This window comes from Cricetulus griseus, chromosome 4 (assembly GCF_003668045.3).
Source record: "Cricetulus griseus strain 17A/GY chromosome 4, alternate assembly CriGri-PICRH-1.0, whole genome shotgun sequence".
NCBI classification, from domain to species: Eukaryota; Metazoa; Chordata; class Mammalia; order Rodentia; family Cricetidae; genus Cricetulus; species Cricetulus griseus.
Genome location: NC_048597.1, coordinates 211,358,732 through 211,376,587, shown reverse-complemented (window position 1 = coordinate 211,376,587; position 17,856 = coordinate 211,358,732). Strand labels below are relative to the sequence as shown.

Genomic DNA, 17,856 nt, shown 5'->3' with positions numbered 1-17,856 from the left:
GTAGGAGGGAGGGGTTAGGGGGTGGGGGGTCCTTTATGCACCAAGAATCGGAAGATAGGGGGACAGCAGAGCTCTCCCCTAAAGTGACATCAGCAAGGAGACAATGGAGTACTTGGTGTGCACTGGTTCAGTTCTCAGCTCTATGGCTTTTTTTTTTTCTTTTATTAAAGACATTGGCGCAAATGCCTATAAAGTTCTGAAGGTGAAAATTTACACTAAGTATTAATGTAGCATTCTATGCCCAAGGACAGCATCTTTAAAAGTAAAGGCAAGATAAAGAGGCTAATTCTATTTATTTATTTAGACACATACAAGAGCTAACCATTGGTCACTAGCAGGTAGGTCCTCATGACAAAAACTTAACAGAAATTCTTCAGGGGGGAAGGAAATGATGCTGGGTGGAAGTGTAGACACAAGAAAAGGGGGGGCATGGACAGGACATGGCAAATACCAAGACTGTTGCCATTTAAGTCCCTCTGAAGATAACCACTGAAACAAAAATATCAATAAGCCTGAGAGGACTATGAGAAAAACCCTGTTACTCTGAAATGATGCAACAGGCGCTTGGAAACTGCTTTTCCTAAAAAGCATGGATCCTCACTGGGCCCATGGGGTAATTAAAGCGGGAGAAAACACTTCATCCCACGTCTTTCTCTTTGGTCTTTAACTCAGGGTCAGAGCTGGGTGTTCCAGTGTCCCCTTTAATCCCAGCCCTCAGAGAAAGAAGCAGGCCGGTTTCTATTCACAGTGACAGGCCAGTTTCTATTACTCAGTGAGGCCCTGTCTCAAAAAAAAAAAAAAAAAAAGAAAAAAAAAAAAACAAAAAAAACACAACTTTCCAGGCTGCTGCTTACCTCTGCACACAGGCATGTTAGTCCTTCAAGGAAGGGCTGTGCAAAAATCAGCAATACCCGATTTACCTCATTCCCCTTCAAGGAAGCGGGAAGTCTGCAGATGAAAGCATCTTCCTGTCAGACTTCAGGACAGAATGCCCACCTTGAGTGTGTCCCATCCCCGCCCCCTCCCCAAACAGAGTAGTTGTCTTATGGGAACTGGCTTGCCCTCTCAAGCAAGGACTTCAGCTACCTAGCAGAACCGGAACTGACCCGTTTAACCAAGACTGCTTACTTAGGCATGCCTCTCACCCCTAGTCACACACTTCCTTCTATTTAAACCTAAAGCTTGTCAGTTCCCAGAAGATGGACTGCCTGCAAATGCGTAATAGAGTTTGCTTCCCAGCACAGCTGTGTTCATTAAAATCCTTCTTTGTCTTTTCACCATTATCCCCACCTGCTTCCTTTGGCGTGAGTGACGGGGACCTGATATGTCCTAGGACTCCAGTTCTGATGACATGCTGAGCAAGTGGCATCTTTGAAATATTACCAGCCCCAGATTCTATTCCCAGAAAAAAATATTTCAAAAATTAAAGTGAAATAAAGACAGATAAATGGCAAGATGATTCACTGCTAGCAGATCTGCCTTACACACAAGGGACGAAGGGCAGGAGAGGCTTCTACAGATTCACACAGCCTGGTTGTCAGTACAGCTGCTTTAAGGACCGACAGGCCTGGGTTTTAATCTCGGCTCTGCCTCTGGCTTGCTGTGTGACCTTATGCTAGTTACTACCCTCTCTGGGGCTCAGCGTCCTCATACACACAATCTATCTCACAAAAGCCTTAAGAATTCTATGAGCACAGTAAAAGTTTAGAAATTGGAGCCCTGGGTAAAAGGCAAAAGTCTTTATATTATTTTTGTAACTTTTTATAAGCCTAAAAGTGTGATGACAAAATAAAAAAAAAAACTAAAGGGGAAAATATTTTAGTTATATGTATACACCTGTCTCTGAGCTACCCAGCATATTTAGGAAATGGTGTATTCTGATTCAACAAATGTGCTGGTGAATACGAATTGTTTTTAATGTTTTATTTTAAGTACATGTTCGTGTGTGTGTGTGGTGTGTGTGTGTGTGTGTGTGTGTGTGTGTGTGTGTGTGTGTGTGTGTGTGTAGGGTTATGTGCACATGAGTGCAATGCCTGAGGAGGCCAGGAAAGGGTATCGGAACCCCTGGAGTTTGAGTTACAAGTGGTCACAAGCCACCCAATGTGGGTGCTGGGAACCAAACTTGGGTCCTCTGAAAGAGTCATTCGCTCTCATAATGGCTGAGCACCTCTGCAGCCCCTGGTGAGAATTCCCTAAGGAACTGGAATATCACTGTACATCTACTCCAGCCTCATGGAGGAATGGGACTGAGCTGGGTCGGAGGCTGTTCCGAGCTCTTATTACAGGGTTCCTCCGATCTGTGCACATTTGAAACACATGTTATATATATACATTCAGGTGTGTGCACATGCACAGTCAGTACAACAGGTCTGCGTGGAAATGCCTTGGTTTCCCTGGGCTTCTTGCTGTTAGGACTGACAGTCAAGAATATCACCTTCAGGGTTTCTAAGACCCTCCTGAGCCCTTGGCACCCCACTGGGCTGCAGAACTACTCCCACCCCGCCAGGCTACCCACGTCTGAATCCTTTCTGCCTCACAGCGTGGCATCAAGCATTCATAGCAACTTTAGAAAGATATGGTGTCTTCCATGTAGGGCCAAGTAATGACTCTGGGTGCCAGACACACGGCACTGGCAGGTTCCCATCCACAGCACACACAGCAACCCTTAGCTTCCCAGGAAAGTCACACCGGAGTCGGCAAATGGACTCCCATTCAACTGCTCTGAGGCTCAGCCCAACTCCAGCCAGACACGACAGGCCAGCTGTGCCATGCATCTCAGTAGCTGCAGAATGATTCCACCGTGAATACAAACACACTGCAGAGAAGGGAGATGTGCATGCTGCATTCCCATTGGTCCCCACCCCATCTCCTGAAAAGGTTCCTGTTAATGCAATTTGATAGCTTACATCTAACAGGGTGTCTTGACTCAGCCAGTCATGAGTCTGGTACAGTAATGGACATGCTCATCCTTTTCTACCCAAGACTCGTGGTGTGGATGTTAAAAGCCTCAGTAATAGAAAAAAGAGGAGAGGTGGCAAGATGGCGGCAGAATGTTAAGAGGCATGGTTGCCCTCCCTGTTGTCAGAGTGACTTGTAATAACCTGGAGGTCCCCAAACCAGGGTCAAACCTTGGCATGACAATGGGACCAAGCATGCTCAGGAGTGTGGAAGAGGCCTGCAGATGGCTGATGCTGGAAGGCATCTTCCCAGAAGTCCATTCCCTTCTCACAGGAACTTTTGGCCTGGGTAGCATGGTGCCAACTGGCAAACCAGGATGCTCGCAGCCTCCATGAGAACAGGCGCTGCTTCTGGTGCTGAGTCTTTGGGCCCCAGCTTCTCTTCCTATCCTCCGAAGACCCTCCCACAGCTTCTCACCTTACTTCTGGCTCAGGAGAAGATGAACAGGGGCCCAGCCCTGTTCCCCTCAAGCCAGCTGGAAAGGGAAACAAAAGAGCAAAACTTCTAGACTTCTCATTCAGCCAAAACCAACCATTCTCCTGCTCCTTAGACTTATGTGCATAGGGGCAGGTCTCCTGCTGAAGTACCAGGAGGACTGTTGTCTCTAAAAACATGCACAGTAGACCTCAGGCCCCTGGGCCTGTGAGTAAACATGAGCCATCTGGAACGCAGGAAGGACCTCTGCACCTCCAGCTTTTGTGGAACACAGACCACTGCTGGTCAGGCACCAATGCAGACGAAGAAGCAAGGAAACCAGGGCAATGTCCAGATTCTCGCCCCCACACTGCAAGCTCTAGGACTCTAAGGGACCATTCTCAAAAGCGGCCCTATAATGTTGGAAATTACAGAAGACTCTGGAGCTGATGGTTCAGAATCGATGTTTCTCCTGGACCAGCAGCTAGGTGAGAAGCTATGTGAGATCTGCAGAGGGCAGGATGAGAAGCTGGAGCCCAGAGTGGCAGCATCAGAGCATGCCCCCCTCCCCATCCCCGTTCCCATGGAGACTGAGAGCATCCTGGTTTGCCAGTTGGCACCATGCTACCCTTCACATATCAGAGAAAGAGGGGCCACCTGTGTAACAGGGCCCAGCACCAGGGCCATAACCAGGCACTGTCTCTTCCAATCACAACTGAGAGGTCACCCTCAGAAGCTGTCCTTTTTACTCCTGCCCTTGCCGATGAACCCACAAGGTCACCAATGTGTCATCAGGCCAGGAAGACTCCACTCACTAAGACCCTAGTGGAAACATGCAACGGGAAGTGCCAAGGGTCAGTGGACAACAAAGCATGGTAGCCTGCTTCCTGGGAGGGCCATCGATCAGAGTGGCCTCAGAACACAAGCGCATGGCAAACAGGGCCTACCAAATGTTCCAGCCCTGCATATGACAGCGGTTTATTTGGGGCCACAAGGAGAACATAAGCAGATCATGCATCAAGGCTTCATAGGTCAGGCCTGGGCAGCTGCTTAACCCAGACCAGGTCATGGATCCCTCTGGAGAGCTCACTCCTTCTTTGATGAAGGCACCCTGCCGCCACCCCCCCAACCTCACCCAGGCCTCGAACTCAGAGATCTGCCTGCCTCTGCCTTCCGTGTACTGGGATTAAAGGCGTGAACTACCGATGCCCATTGAGAAATAGTTTTCTAATAGAACAATCGAGAGGGGCTGGGGAGATGGCTCAATGGGTAAGGGGCTTGCCACACAAGCATGGGTGCCTAAGTTCAGACCCCCAGCACCCATGTGAAAAGCCAGCTGCTATTTTTTAGGCAGCACATGCCTATAAATCTTGACACAGGAGATAGAGGCAGGAGAATTCCCAAGCTCACTGCTTCCAGGTTCATTGAGAGACCCTATCTCAAAAATATATGGTGGAGAGAAGTGGAGAAAGACACCCGGTGTGGTCCCCTGGGGGAACGTAAGAGATGCACATGATCAAAGCACACTGCATACATGTATGGCATTTTTAAAGCATACATTTTAATTCATGAATAAAAGACATAGTCAAGGGACAAACTATCCTGTTACCTTTCCCATTAACATAACTCAATTCAAGAGTGGCCTCTTGTCACCTTCACCATACTGTATGGGCTAGCAGCAAGTCCATCTGCACTCAGGGGAAGGATATTTGAGAAGATGGGCCTCACAGTGACAAGCTCACAGAGCGATTGCCTTTCCCTTCCCCTCTGACTGCTGTGAACTGGGCTCACCCCCTGGGACAGTACCTCGAAAGTCTCCTAGCCTTCTGACATCTCTCCCAGCCTGCCGGGATAAAGGCAGAATGAAGGGCTGGCTGGGCCGGGTACTGTTGTACACCTCTGTCCAGCTCTCCCACACCACAGCTGGAGCCCCCAGTCAGCAGACACCAGACAGTGCCACCTCTAGCAGCCCTTCTGTTCCCACACGAGGGGCTCTGCCATTTTCTGATGTGGGTGGGAAAGGACCAGGACTGGCCAGGTGCCTTCCTTGTCAGGCCTCCTGCTCCTTGTGATCCGGGCAGTGGCCTGCAGTACTATGGTGGGGTGTGGGGCAGGAGGAGGAGACCTGATGAATCAGAATCAAGAACAGACAGACCCTAGGGCTTCGTGGAGGATGTGGTAAGAACTTAAAAATAATTTGGGAGTGATTTTTCCCTGAAATGAAGCCCTCCCTGGGGGTGTTCTCTACAGCAAGAACAGAAGCCAGCAGACAGCTCAGTCCCTAGCTGTGACTTCATTACAGGGACTAGGTTAAATGTTAATCTGCAGGGCCACAGTAGCAGCAAAAACCCCCAGGGGAGGAAGAGGTGGAGCTCAGCACCCCCTCCCTTCAGATCCCCACAGCAAGCACTGGAACAGTGGGGCTGATGGAAGTCCTCCAGCAAGCATCAGCCAGAGTCTTCCTTTCTCCCTGTTGTCCCACTGGGTCCTCTTCTTGTCCTTCACAGTCACAATGTCCTATGCCCAAGATTCAGCAGCCATTTGCCAGAACCTCCAGCCTTTGGCTGGACCTAGTCAGAACCCGGGGATGGACAATACCATTACCAAGAGCCATCAAGCATCCTAGCTCTGGAAGCCCCAGGGAAGCCAGCAAGCCCTTTATGTCCTGGTGTGGCTGCTGTGCTGGCCTGTGCTGGAGGCAGTAAGCACACCTTCCCTGACTCAGCACATCCTTGGTCTCTCTTGGTCTCTCTCTCTCTCCCTCTCCCAACTCTCTCTCTCTTCCATCTGGCTACACCTGTGGCTCCCTCCTGGCCTGCTCACCATACTTGAAACAAAAAGAGAGAGGGGAGAGAGAAATGTGTTTTAAATGCCTTCATTGCTCGGTCCTATGCCCTACTCCCTGCTCATCACAGAGTCAAGGTGGAACGTTTCTTTCTCTCTCTCAGAGTTAGCCAGAAGTTTATCTGCCTGTTCCTTGGAACTTGGCTCTGTGTAGGTCACAGCTACAACAATCTATTCCTGAAACAGGTATGGTCTCTACCTCCCACACTTGCCTGTCCCAAAAATGGGGACAAAGAGACCCAGAAGAGACTGAACAAGTGGAAGTTGTGCCTTTTTCCTTTGCTGAACACCAACGCAGAGAAGAGTTCTCACCTACCCTACCCTCGGAGGTGATAATCTGGTGTTGTTGGAGGGGCCATGAGTGTCACTGAGATAAGCAATCAAGGCTACTACATCCATGCTGATGAAATTATACCAGGTGGTGTTACATTGCATTGGAAGACTGCCAAGACAGGAAGGGCAGGGAGCAAAGGTCATGGGCCATCAAGGTTGAGAACCAGTCCCCAGCTGATTCCAACACTTTACTCTTTCCTAGTTAGGGGTGGATTCAAGAGTGGCCTCCACTTAGGCCCCTGGTTCTCAATCCTGGCTTTTGGAGCAAACAGTTTAAGATTAGGTATCTGTCTCCAAGGCAGGGATGAGCACTTTCTCTTTATCTGTGCTGTGCTCTCAAATCTCCTAATCTTGAAGGGGAGACAGCAGCAGAGGAGGTGTGAGGCAAGCACCCCCACAAGAGGAAGAGCGGAGCTAGGGAGGACTGACAGGAGGCTGGCTCAGAGGGCCAATACCCACTGTTCATCATATGCCTGAGCAGCCGGCAGAGGGAAGAGTCTGGGAGGACTACTGCAGCCTGGAACACCCCTGCCCCCAAGGTCAAAGCAGTCAGGAGCCCCGGGCTACTGTGGAGGCAAGATAGATGGGAGTTCAGGGTGGCCACTGCTCTGAGGGCAGTGTGAGAGAAGGCTGGGAGTCCTCCCTATTCCTTTCATTGTCCTGAGGCGTTTCTCTGCAGATCAAATTGAGAGAATATACCTGCCCAACTGAGCAGGCCCGAGCCAGGCAGAGGACTGAGCCTACACCTCCCGAAGCCCACCATGTACTCTGAACGTCCTCTGTCTGATCTAGTTCAGTCTCTCGAGCCTTCAAATGGGCCACGTTCTGCCTTCCTCTCCTAAGCACGGGCCTCCTCTGTCCAAGCTTCCACGGGTCCCCATTCTCTACAGCAGAAGCTCAGATACCAGCGTGGGAAGGCAAGGGAGTCCCCTTAGGTCTGGTCCTGCCATCTTCTGGAGGCTCAACCCCTATACCTGCTTCTCTCCACACCTGCAGGCCACCAGGGTCCAGCAGCCCTGAGAAGGCCCCAAGCCTTCTACTGCCTTGGCACAGGGGGGTCCTTTGTCCCCTGCATCTCTACGCCTGCAGGTGCTTTCCCACTCACCATAAAACCTCTGAGAAGCTTTCCATGGCCAGAGCCTTGCTTCTGTATGTAACTCTTCCTGTTTAGAATGACTGGGGTTTCTTCCTACTTACCTTAGGTCAGGTGCTGCTCTGAACAGTCCATATGCCTCAAGCCACATCACACACAGCTTCTGCCCCTGCAGTTCTTTGGGGAACATAAAGTGCTCTTCCCATGAGGGGCGGCTTTGGTGGCCCTCGAGAGGGTAGGCTGGTGAGTGGCTGCCACTTCCTGCCACTGAGGGGGCATGAGCAGGGCAAACAAGGAGCCAGAGGCCCAGATGTCTTTCTTGCTGAACAGAGGCTGCCTTTGGCCTCTACTGGGTACAGAGACGCCTCCTCCTCCCAAGGCCTCCTTTTCTTTGGCTGTCAAGTGGGATGAGCAACTCTGCCATCGGGAGGCTGTGGGCCGCAGCTTACCTGCGGAAATGCTCCATGCACCTATGTGCCTTCCCTAACAGCTGCAAGGGGAGGAGGGGAGGGGGAGGCTTCTGTCACGATTTTATTAACAAAGCCAGCTGGCAATTGAGCTTTAACCGCGTGCCGTGTACTCACACATCTGATCTTTGTGAAATTCCAGCAAGGTCATGAACTGAGGAAAATGAGCAAGCACGGTCCTACTGCACCCCTAACACCATCTAGACAGTGAGGGCTGACATAGTGACGGCTGGATCAGGAGCTTAGGCAGGGTCACTAACACAGCCTTGGTTCTGCCTCTTTCCTTATCTGAGCCCCGGGTGCCTGAGAGCTGTCACCTTCCTGTCATCTACCTTCGTCTTGGATCATCCATTTGTGGAAGTAATGCCTTCTGGTGACAGGAAGTAGAGGATGAACCAAACACGTCAGGGGAGAGGAGCCAGAGTAGGGCGTGGTCACAGGTGGTGGTGGTGAATATATCACTACAGAGCTGGCTAACTCCTGATCCTAACTGCCATCTCTGGAGTCTCTCCTGCCAGCAGCACGCTCATCTCCAAACTGAAATGTAACTGTATGCCTGCCATCATGCTTGGTGCCAACACAGAAGTAGAGTATGAGCTCCACTGGCCCAAGAAGCCACCCCACCAGGGAGCCTTGGGAAGTCAGAGTGGGGCTGGGGTTCATTTAACACCAGCAGCTGGGGACAATAACATCTGTGTCTCCAGCACACTGTAGACCGCCCCCCCCAGCAGATGGTTTGAGAAGCTGACACTTCATTTGACTGGTTCATCCCTTATTGGTAAATAGTTCCCAGTTGGACCCTGGGCAGTGGGTCCCCTTCAAACCATCCCAAGTAAGCAATTCACTGTGTAGGGAGACAAAGTGCCTGGCACACAGTGCCAGAGCCTCCTGCATGGAAGGCCTTCCTAAAGGCCTGTCATTCATGTACGGGGCTCCGACCTCTTTCGTGGCCTGTTCCATGAGCAAAGCGATTGGCATAGTTGTTCTGAGACCTCATGCTCCTAAGACCTCAATGTTCTTTTGTCCCTGTCCCTGGCCTAGGCCTGACTTTGACAACGACCTGGTCTAAATGCTTGTAATGGGAGTGTGTGTGTGTGTGTGTGTGTGTGTGTGTGTGTAGGTCAGAGGACAACCTCAACCTTAGGTGTCATTCCTCAGACATAAGTCGTCCCCCCCTTTTTTTGAGGCAGTCTCTCACTGGCTTGAGGTTCACCGAGTAGACTATGCTGGTTCTATCTCCCCAGTGCTTGGATTACAAGCATCTGTCACCACACCCCACTTTTTTGTTGTTGTTTGTTAGTTTTGTTTTTTCAAGACATGGTTTGTCAGTGTAACAGTCCTGGCTATCCTGAAACTCACTTTGTAGAGCAGGCTGGCCTCAAACTCACTGAGCTCCACCTGCCTCTGACTCACAAGCGCTGAGGTTAAATGAGTGCACTACCCACCGCCTGGCCATATCCCACTTTTTAATGAGAGTTTTGGGGATTAAAAAGGTCCTTTGTGCTTGACCCAGCTATCCCTCCCGCCCCAGCTCCAAATACTAATTTTGCTCCACTAATAGAAGGCAGGAGCAGCCCTCTGCAAGCCACTGCCTCATGAACCACAAAGTGATTACTACCGAATGTCTGTCATGGGGTAACCAGCAAAGTACAAAGAGCTCCTGGAGAGCCTGGTACAAACAGACCTGAGGCACCCGGAACCACCTGAGGTTAACAGGGGAAGGACATAGACAACCAGATTTTCTATGAACCTCTTGGAGACCACTTTAGTTCTAGAGCATAGCCTTTAATGGCTGGGCCATCTCCCCAGCCTTCTTGGAGACCACTTTAAAGAACCAATTCGGCCCTCGGGGGCCACACTATCATCTGTGTCCTTCAGGAGCCAAGCCTGTCACTTGGGTATGTCACCCCCTGGAGACAGTGCCAGGCCAAGACACGTAGCCCCAGTTACCTGGGCTCCCACCGGTCTTGTTACCAAGAGAACAGGATAAATATGTTTTTATACTAAAAATAAACTGCATTATTAAAGTGATGAAAAGTACTCATGGCAACAAAAATTTTACTTTTTAAAATGACCCCTCTTAGTTTCAAGTAAAAGTTATAGAAGTAAAGAAGAAAATTTGATTTTTGAAGCCCAGGCATATAATATAGACCTCCTCAGGAACCCTGAGATGTGAACCAGCATCCATCCCTTCCCTGGTTCTAGAAACAAAGACTGCCTGCCATTCCCAGTTCCCTTGGGACTTCAAGTCCCCAGGCCCTGCCTGGAGCCCCGTTTCCCAGCAGCCTGTATTTCTGGCTGGAACAAAAGAGCTGCCCATCTCAGGGCGTGTCTGGTACTTCTCCCTGGTAACCTCCACCAAGAGTTCCTCCATCTTCCCTTCTGCATAGTAAGACACAATAAAGGATCACAGACAGGCAGGCAGACAGACAGACAGACAGACAGACAGACAGACATGTGCGCACACGCACACATCCGTCCATCCAGGATAGTAGACCCTATTTATGGCTTTTTCTATTCTACCTAGCCTCTCACTTCCCTCCATGGTTCTGCCCAACAATTTCAGTATTTATTTTGAGACCAGGCAGCCCTGTGTGTCCAGCAACAGTGAGACACACCAAATGGGGAGGGGAGTGCAGGCTGAATGCCTCTCTTGGGTCTGCCAAGGATGGTCTGCAGTATCAGGGCAACATGGACCAATTTTAGGGATGCTGTGTGGAAGAAAAAGGACAGGAAGTTATTTTGTTACATTTTACAATGATTTATAACTATTTAGGGACTATAAATAATGGCAATGCTATTACTCAAAAGCTGGTAATCACTACAGGGCACAGTCATCACACCCTACTTCCTTTTCTCTCTACTGGATAGTTCTCTTATACCTATCTTTGGCACTATTGATACCATTTTCCTCTTGTGCTGCATACAGGTTAACCTTCAAATCTCTGGTCTGGATATGGTTGGCCCTCATGTAGTAGTGATTCTTTTAAGAGGTGGGACCAGGGGACTTAGCTCAGATGCCAGAGTGCTTAATCCAGCATGCAGGAGGTTCTGGATCCAATCCCTGGCACTCGGGAGGGGGAGGTAGGAGGGCCCAAGGTCATCCTCAGCTACACTGGGAGTTCAAAGCCACTGGGGCCTACAGAAGACCCTTGTCCACCATCCTGCCCCCAGACTCCCACTCAACCCTCCACACAAATAAATAAGACAAGAAACCTATGAAGAGGTTTTTGATGCACTATAGCTTGGCTGGGCAAGGATTATGAAGCTATCTAACTTCCTGTGGTAATGTGACCTCATGCTCTCATAATCACTCCCACCACTGTGATGTCATCTGTTAGGACAGCCTCACCAGAACTGAGCCACTTGCCAGCACCCTGTCCTTGACTCTTCAGGCTGTGAGCTAAATAAACCTGCTTTCCTTACAAAGCTAGCCTGCCTGGGGGGCTTCATTGCAGTAACAGCATAGTGACACAGCCTCAACATAGTGTCTTATGTGATTATCTTCCACACACTTCTTTAAACACACAGAAATCAAGGGATCCAGGTCTGTCCCCAACACCCAAGGTTCTCTCTCTCTCGTGCTAGCATTCAAAGGAGGGGGTAGGGAGAGAGAAAAGAGAGAAAAAGTAAGATGGGCAACTGAGGCGCAGAGAATCTTGTTGAGTTAGTCCAGGTCCCCAAGAGACCTGATGTGGTCTGACGTGTCCTTTCCTGCCTCTGGTAGGGTGGAAGCTTCCCCAAATTCCTTCACATATATAAAGGGAGTTGGGGAATCCTTGAGAATCTCAGATGACTGGGCATGACCATGGCACAATGATGCAGTCTCTGAAGAAAAGAAAAAACAAAAAACGATCGAATGTGCCTGGTAAGAAGTTCTGGCAGGAAAAAGTGGCAGGTGCGGGGTGAAGGGAAGCTACACAGAGCGGCTTTGACTCCTTTCACTGTGAAGCTGCTGACGGGCCATCAGCAAATCTCACACATCAAGGATGTCATCATCTTCAAATCAAGATATCTGGTGAGCACACACAGCCCACAGACGGGGTGGGGGGGGGCAGAAGATGACTAAGACACCATCCTTTACAAGTGCTCTGGTCACCCACTTAGGTGTTTAAAACTCGATCGGATTTGGGTACCCCAAAGGTTAATAAACATCTTAAAATCCTCAGCTAACTGAGACAACAGAAGAGGGGTCATGCGATGGCACGTGACCAGTTGGTTTTGCAAATGCTCTTTTTTTTTTTTTTTTTAAATCAAAGTTGTGCCCATTTGTGGGAAGACAGGCCTGGGAGTTGAGAGAAGGAGGAAGCTTCTGGAAGGGCAGCAGTAGGCACATCACCATGCTAGTAAGGGGCAGTTGTGTGCTGGTGAGTGGGGGTTGGCTGCAGGGAGCAGGGCTCATCCTGTGGGCAGCTGGTCCTTAACCATTAACTGGAGAGGAATTGGAGGAAGTGGGGGTCAGTCTCTATTGGGTACCAGCAAAGCAGATCCCTCAGAGTCACTCTTGACATCCTGTGCCTCCATCTATACTTCCTGCAGAACGGGTTAAGGAAAGCAGAGCAGGGGATTTTCTCTGAAATCTTCTCCTACTCCTCGCACTCAGGCTTACAGAAGTACAGGCTCGCCTGTTAGCTCAACCTGGGAGAGCAGACAACTTGCCTCATGTCCACTCTTCCTTTCTTCTCTCCTCACCACACACACCAAGATGTGTCTGGTGAAGTCTAGACGCCCTTGAAGGAAGACAGAAACCCTGCAGGTCCACTCCCCCTCAGACACCTGCTCTTGTCTGTCTTTTCTGGATGCTATCAAATGTCCCAGACCAGTCTGGTATGTGTCCTCTGTGTGTCTCCACCATTGCCATCCATGTTAGGTTTAGTTAGGAAGACCCAGAAAGTTACCTGAGCACCAGAAGGACTGCATGACATCCCTGGTTCAAGGAAATACCTCACCATAGGTCCACAGCACCTGCCCAGGATCCTACCCCATGTGGGGCTCGCACTGCCAGCCAGACTATAGTCCATAGGCCACATGATACCATGCACTCCGCTGTCAAGCTCTCTTCCAGGCTGGAGGTATGTTCCAGAGAGGGGACACTCAAAGGCTTCCTATTTGAACCAGTTCCTTGATACCTTTGAAGGCCTCATGCCTACCTGTGATATCTGCCCCAGGGTTTTTTTCTTCCTTACCCTGCTCCAAGCCTGCCACTCATCTTTGGAGTCCAGCCACCTCTGCCCACTCAGGTTATCCCTGAGTGGACCTAGAGGGATAACCACCGCAATACCAGGAACAGAGATCAGGAGGCCCGTGTCCTTCCTCCCCCACCACCAGCAGACTCAGCTCAGACAGGCAAGCTTATGCTTCTGAATTTTGCTGCCTCAAGTGCCCTGGTATAGAGGGCAAGGGGCCTCCTTGATCACAGAAGAAGGGAGAGCTAGGGTAGGGGTTGGATCAGACCCCAGAAGCCTGCCTTCACAGCACAGGCTGCAGAGGATGCTAGCATGCAAAACTGTGCAGAGTTAAGGGCTTACAACGGCAGCAATCCTTGGGGATACACATAACCTCTGCAGCTCACAGATACCAAAAGCTCTGTAAACCTGAGGGAAACTCACGAATGACAGAACTAACTGTGTCAGGGGCTTTGGACTGTCTTCCAGAAGGCGCCAAGGTGGCCAGCAGTCAATCTCACTGATGGACCAGGTACCAAGGGCCCATGAACCCTACCCCAACCAACTAGCCCAGCATTCCCACCAGGTCACCCAAACCAACTATCCCTGAGCCCATATTCCCCCTCAAAGAGGTTCCGGGTGCAGCTTCCCCCATTGAAGGTCATCTTATTTCCCAGTGACATGCTAGTGAGGAATGGCAGACTGGAAAAGGAAAGTGGATTCCTGCTTCCAAAGTGTTCACAACTCACAATGGGCCTCCTGGCAAGCCCGCCCCATTCCCTGGAGCTCCCTTTCCACACAAGCATGGGTATAAAGGTTGACTCTCATTTTTGGGACTTCAGACTTGGAGGGGATTGGAAGAAGTCTCCGCAGGGGTTCCCACCCATCAGCACTGCTTGTAAGGGAGCCCAGAATTTTCATTCAAACTCACCGCATATGATTCTTTATGGAACCGTGTTCAGACTCGGAATAAACAAATATTCTTTGAGACTCTAGCATAGTCCAGGCACTGGGGAAAACATGAGGCACAAGGGCTCCTTCAAGCCACCCACTTTTCAGAGACAGAAACTGAGTGTCCCAGAGGTCTCAAATTAGGCAAAAGACAACACATTGAGACTTCCACCTCAAGGATGCTGTCCACCTGCAGGTTCCCTCTTAGGGCTGAGGTGCACCCAAATCCTTTCCACACAGCAGGGAACGGAGATGTCCTCTGTGACACTGGGCTCTACAAAGGACAGGAAATCAGCCCCAGCTGACTACCTAGCTGGGCTGGTCTCAATCTGGAATGTCTTAGGACAGGTAAACACTTTTTCCATCCTCATCCCAAACCTCCATCTCAGGTACTGAGCATCAACAGACAGAAGGTGGCCATGTGACCACCACAGCACACGTCATAGCTGCACTGTGCCTGAGCCCACTAGGTCCTCCCACAGCCTTCCTTCTCCTGGCCTCCAAACCAGCTAACAGGACTGGTTTACAGAGCTAGAGCTGGAGATCCCGCCCCCTGGGGATCCCCTTCTCCTCCAGCAGAAATGCTCAGAGCCCAGCTTGTCTCTGTAACCCCCTGGTGATGAGGCTCCAGGATCGAGGTTCTCATGGAGCCACACCTTCTTACAGGTATCAGAGAGGTCGCTGCTCTACAGTCTGGGTTTCCCACCTTGGACCAACCTGGGTTTCATATACTTGGGGTGGGGAGACTCCTGGGCAGCAAAGAAACCTTCAGTCTCTCCCTCCTTCGGCTCTGGCTGGCTGTCACGGTGACCTCCCCTCCCCCAGGAAGGGCGGTGAGCTGGGAGATGGGGGTGGGAGAATCCACCGGCTTCACTGATGCTCTCTGGAGGGGGCAGGGAAGCCAGGCAGGGCGTGTCGCTTAGGCCTTTCTCTGCCCAATGCCAAGCTCCTTGATATGAGATGCCTCTGTACCATCCCCCAAGTCACCTGCTATAGAGAGAATCTTCACTCTCATGGTCCACACCCCTGAGCCCCAAAGAGGCTAATGCATTAGCTAAGGACAGTGGGTCTAGAACCTTCTGCCCAGTCAAATGTAAGCCAGGGGAGCTAAGTGCTCTGTTCCCCTACCAACTGCACCTACTCTTTTCAAAAAGGGACAGGTGTCGTGTGCTCCATTCCTCAGCGGCCATCTGCTCCAGGGCTAGATGTCCTTTCCCTGGTTCCGGGAAGGGTCCACAGGGAACCCCTCGGGCGCAACCTTATGGGGTGGAGGCATCTAGTCCCCAGCCCCACCTCATTCTCCCAAGAGAGGCTTCTGTCCCTTCGCCCACACCCTTGCCGGCACCCAGACACCTGCACCGTGCTCTGCAGCCGGTGCCGCAGTGCGAGCTAGTCAGCGAGCCCGCGAGCCCGGCGCCCAGAGCCACCAAGCGAGCCAGCCGCCGCCCTCGGTCCTCCCGAACGCACCTGCACAGGGTACCCCTATCCAGTTCCCATCCTCACCCTCATCCCCTGACCCCGGAGCGCCTCCATCCTTTACCCCGGGTCCTCCCCAGCCTGGCCCCACCCGAGCCGGCCCCATATCCCCATCTACATCTCTTTCCTCCTCCGCTCGGGCGTGGAAGGGCCTTGGCGAGCCGGGACTGGGAGGGTCCCCAGTGGGGTGACTGAATGGGCGGCGTGGGGAAAAGACTCGGTTCCGAGCCGAGAGAATAAGCCGAGTACTCACCGCTCTGCTCCCCCAGGAACACCAACTTGAATTTTCGCAGCGGGTTCCCAAAATCTCCCCCTGCGGACATGGTGCTGGCAGCTGGGGCCCGGAGAGGAGGAGGAGGAGGAGGAGGAGGAGGAGGAGGAGGAAGCGGCGAAGGAGCAGGGAGGGGAGAGTAGGAGGGCGAGGGGAGGCGGCGGGCGGTGCGGGAGCCGGAGGGGGAAGGGTTGGCTGCGCGCGCCCCTGACTCCCCAGCTGCGGCCCGGCCCCGGCCTGCGGCTGCGTGTCCGACGGCGGCGACGGCGGAAAGGGAGGAGGCAGGGTGCGCGGCGCAGCCGAGGGCGGCGCTGGCTGCACGGGCGACAGTCGCGCTGTGGACGCCCGAGGCTCGGCGCGGGCAGCTAGGCGGGTGGAGCGGGGCGCAGGGACCGAGCTGGGCGGAGGAGCGCTCTCCGAGCAGCGCCACGCGCCCCCTCCCGCCCGCCTGCTCCGCCCGCCTGCGCTCTGCGAGCTCCCCTGCCTCTGATGTCATGCGGGGCTCGTGGGCTTGCAGGGCTTGGGGGGCGTGCGCCAGCCCCCCCCCCCACCGCGCAGCCCTCCCGGGAGAGCCACCTCGCCTTGTGTCTACGAGAGTGCCCCCCCCCTCCCCGGAGCGGCTCGCTGGGCCTGGCTACTTCTGTTTCTCCCACCCACCTAGGAAAAAAAAAATAAAGATACTACGTGATCAGGGGGACATTTGCTGCTGGTCTTTGACACCTAATGCGGGTCCCTTCCTCCGTCTCAGACACAGATGCGCAGAGCAGTGGTCGGATAGGGTGGGGAGGTAGGAAAGGGCCAGTGCTCTGTGTATTGGCCAGTAGGGAGATGTGAGGATACCTGGTGCAGACCGGGGGTGGGGCTCCTCTGTAGCCCCTGGTGGCCTCTAGCTTGCCCTCCCACCTAGGTCCAGACTCTCTATGGGGAGGGGGCTGTGGTTGTTCGCAGCAGATCTGGCCAGTGGGAGAGAAGATGCCCTTATAGGACGTGCCTACAACAAACCCACCGATTTGAATCCTAATCTTCTGATGGAAACCAGCTCCACTAACTCCAGGACAGTGCCCAGCATTTTTTGACCCAGAGACTACCAATCTACACTCTTCTGCCCTGCTATTTGGGTTTGTTTGTATAATGAGCTCCTCCTATCCTCCTCTGCTTGCTGGGCACACACAGCAGGGGGAGAGCAAAGGGCAGACTCCAGAATAGGACTAGACGCACTCCCAGGACAGCCCAGTCTAAAACATCCGGTTAATAGAAGCTTTACGAAGCTCCCCTCTTTTTGTCTTGCTGCCCACTGGCTTTGACCTCTGGCCATTCAGGGGATACTTTTTGGGAAACGTTTTGAATGTGTGGTGTGTGTTACACAAAGAGAGCCAGGAGTGAAATGCACCCCACTCCTGTAGTAAATTTGTGCACTTACCCAGAGTGTACCCACTAGAGTCTCACACCGCTTGGTAAACCCTCACAGTGAAACTCCATGGAAGCAGCCGCTGCCCAAGGATCTCACTCAGAGCTTCGGCAATAGTCGCCGAAAGCTCGAACTAATGTCTAGAACGTAAATCATTGTAACCGTTCTATTCTCACCCTCTTCTTTGGTTTGGAGGTCCCGTGGCTGGAGATCATGCCCCTGGGATATAAATATGCTGTGTTTGGCACCAGACGGGATAACTCTCCCAGGTTTCACCCAACTTCTGCCCTGAGTTTACTGCCATCTCAGGATCACCAAGCAAGGACTGAAGAAAGTTCTGGCACGTGTATCCAACCTGCTGTCCACAGGCCATATGCCATGCAGGATAGCTATGAATGCTGCCCAACACATTACTGTAATCATATGTAAAACATTGTGAGATATTGGGTGTGCTTTTTTTTTTACTTTTATTTTTT

General features: G+C 51.8%; 1 protein-coding gene across 2 annotated transcripts in view; it reads right to left on the bottom strand.

Annotated features, from left to right (window-relative positions):
- The window catches only part of Rab6b (RAB6B, member RAS oncogene family), a 54,453-nt gene extending 38,429 nt beyond the window's left edge, over positions 1-16,024 (bottom strand). For both annotated transcript variants that reach the window (XM_027414332.2, XM_035443899.1), the window contains exon 1: positions 15,955-16,024. In XM_027414332.2, coding sequence (XP_027270133.1) covers positions 15,955-16,024 — 70 coding nt within the window. The remainder of the gene's footprint in view (positions 1-15,954) is intronic.
- Positions 16,025-17,856: the final 1,832 nt, after the last annotated feature.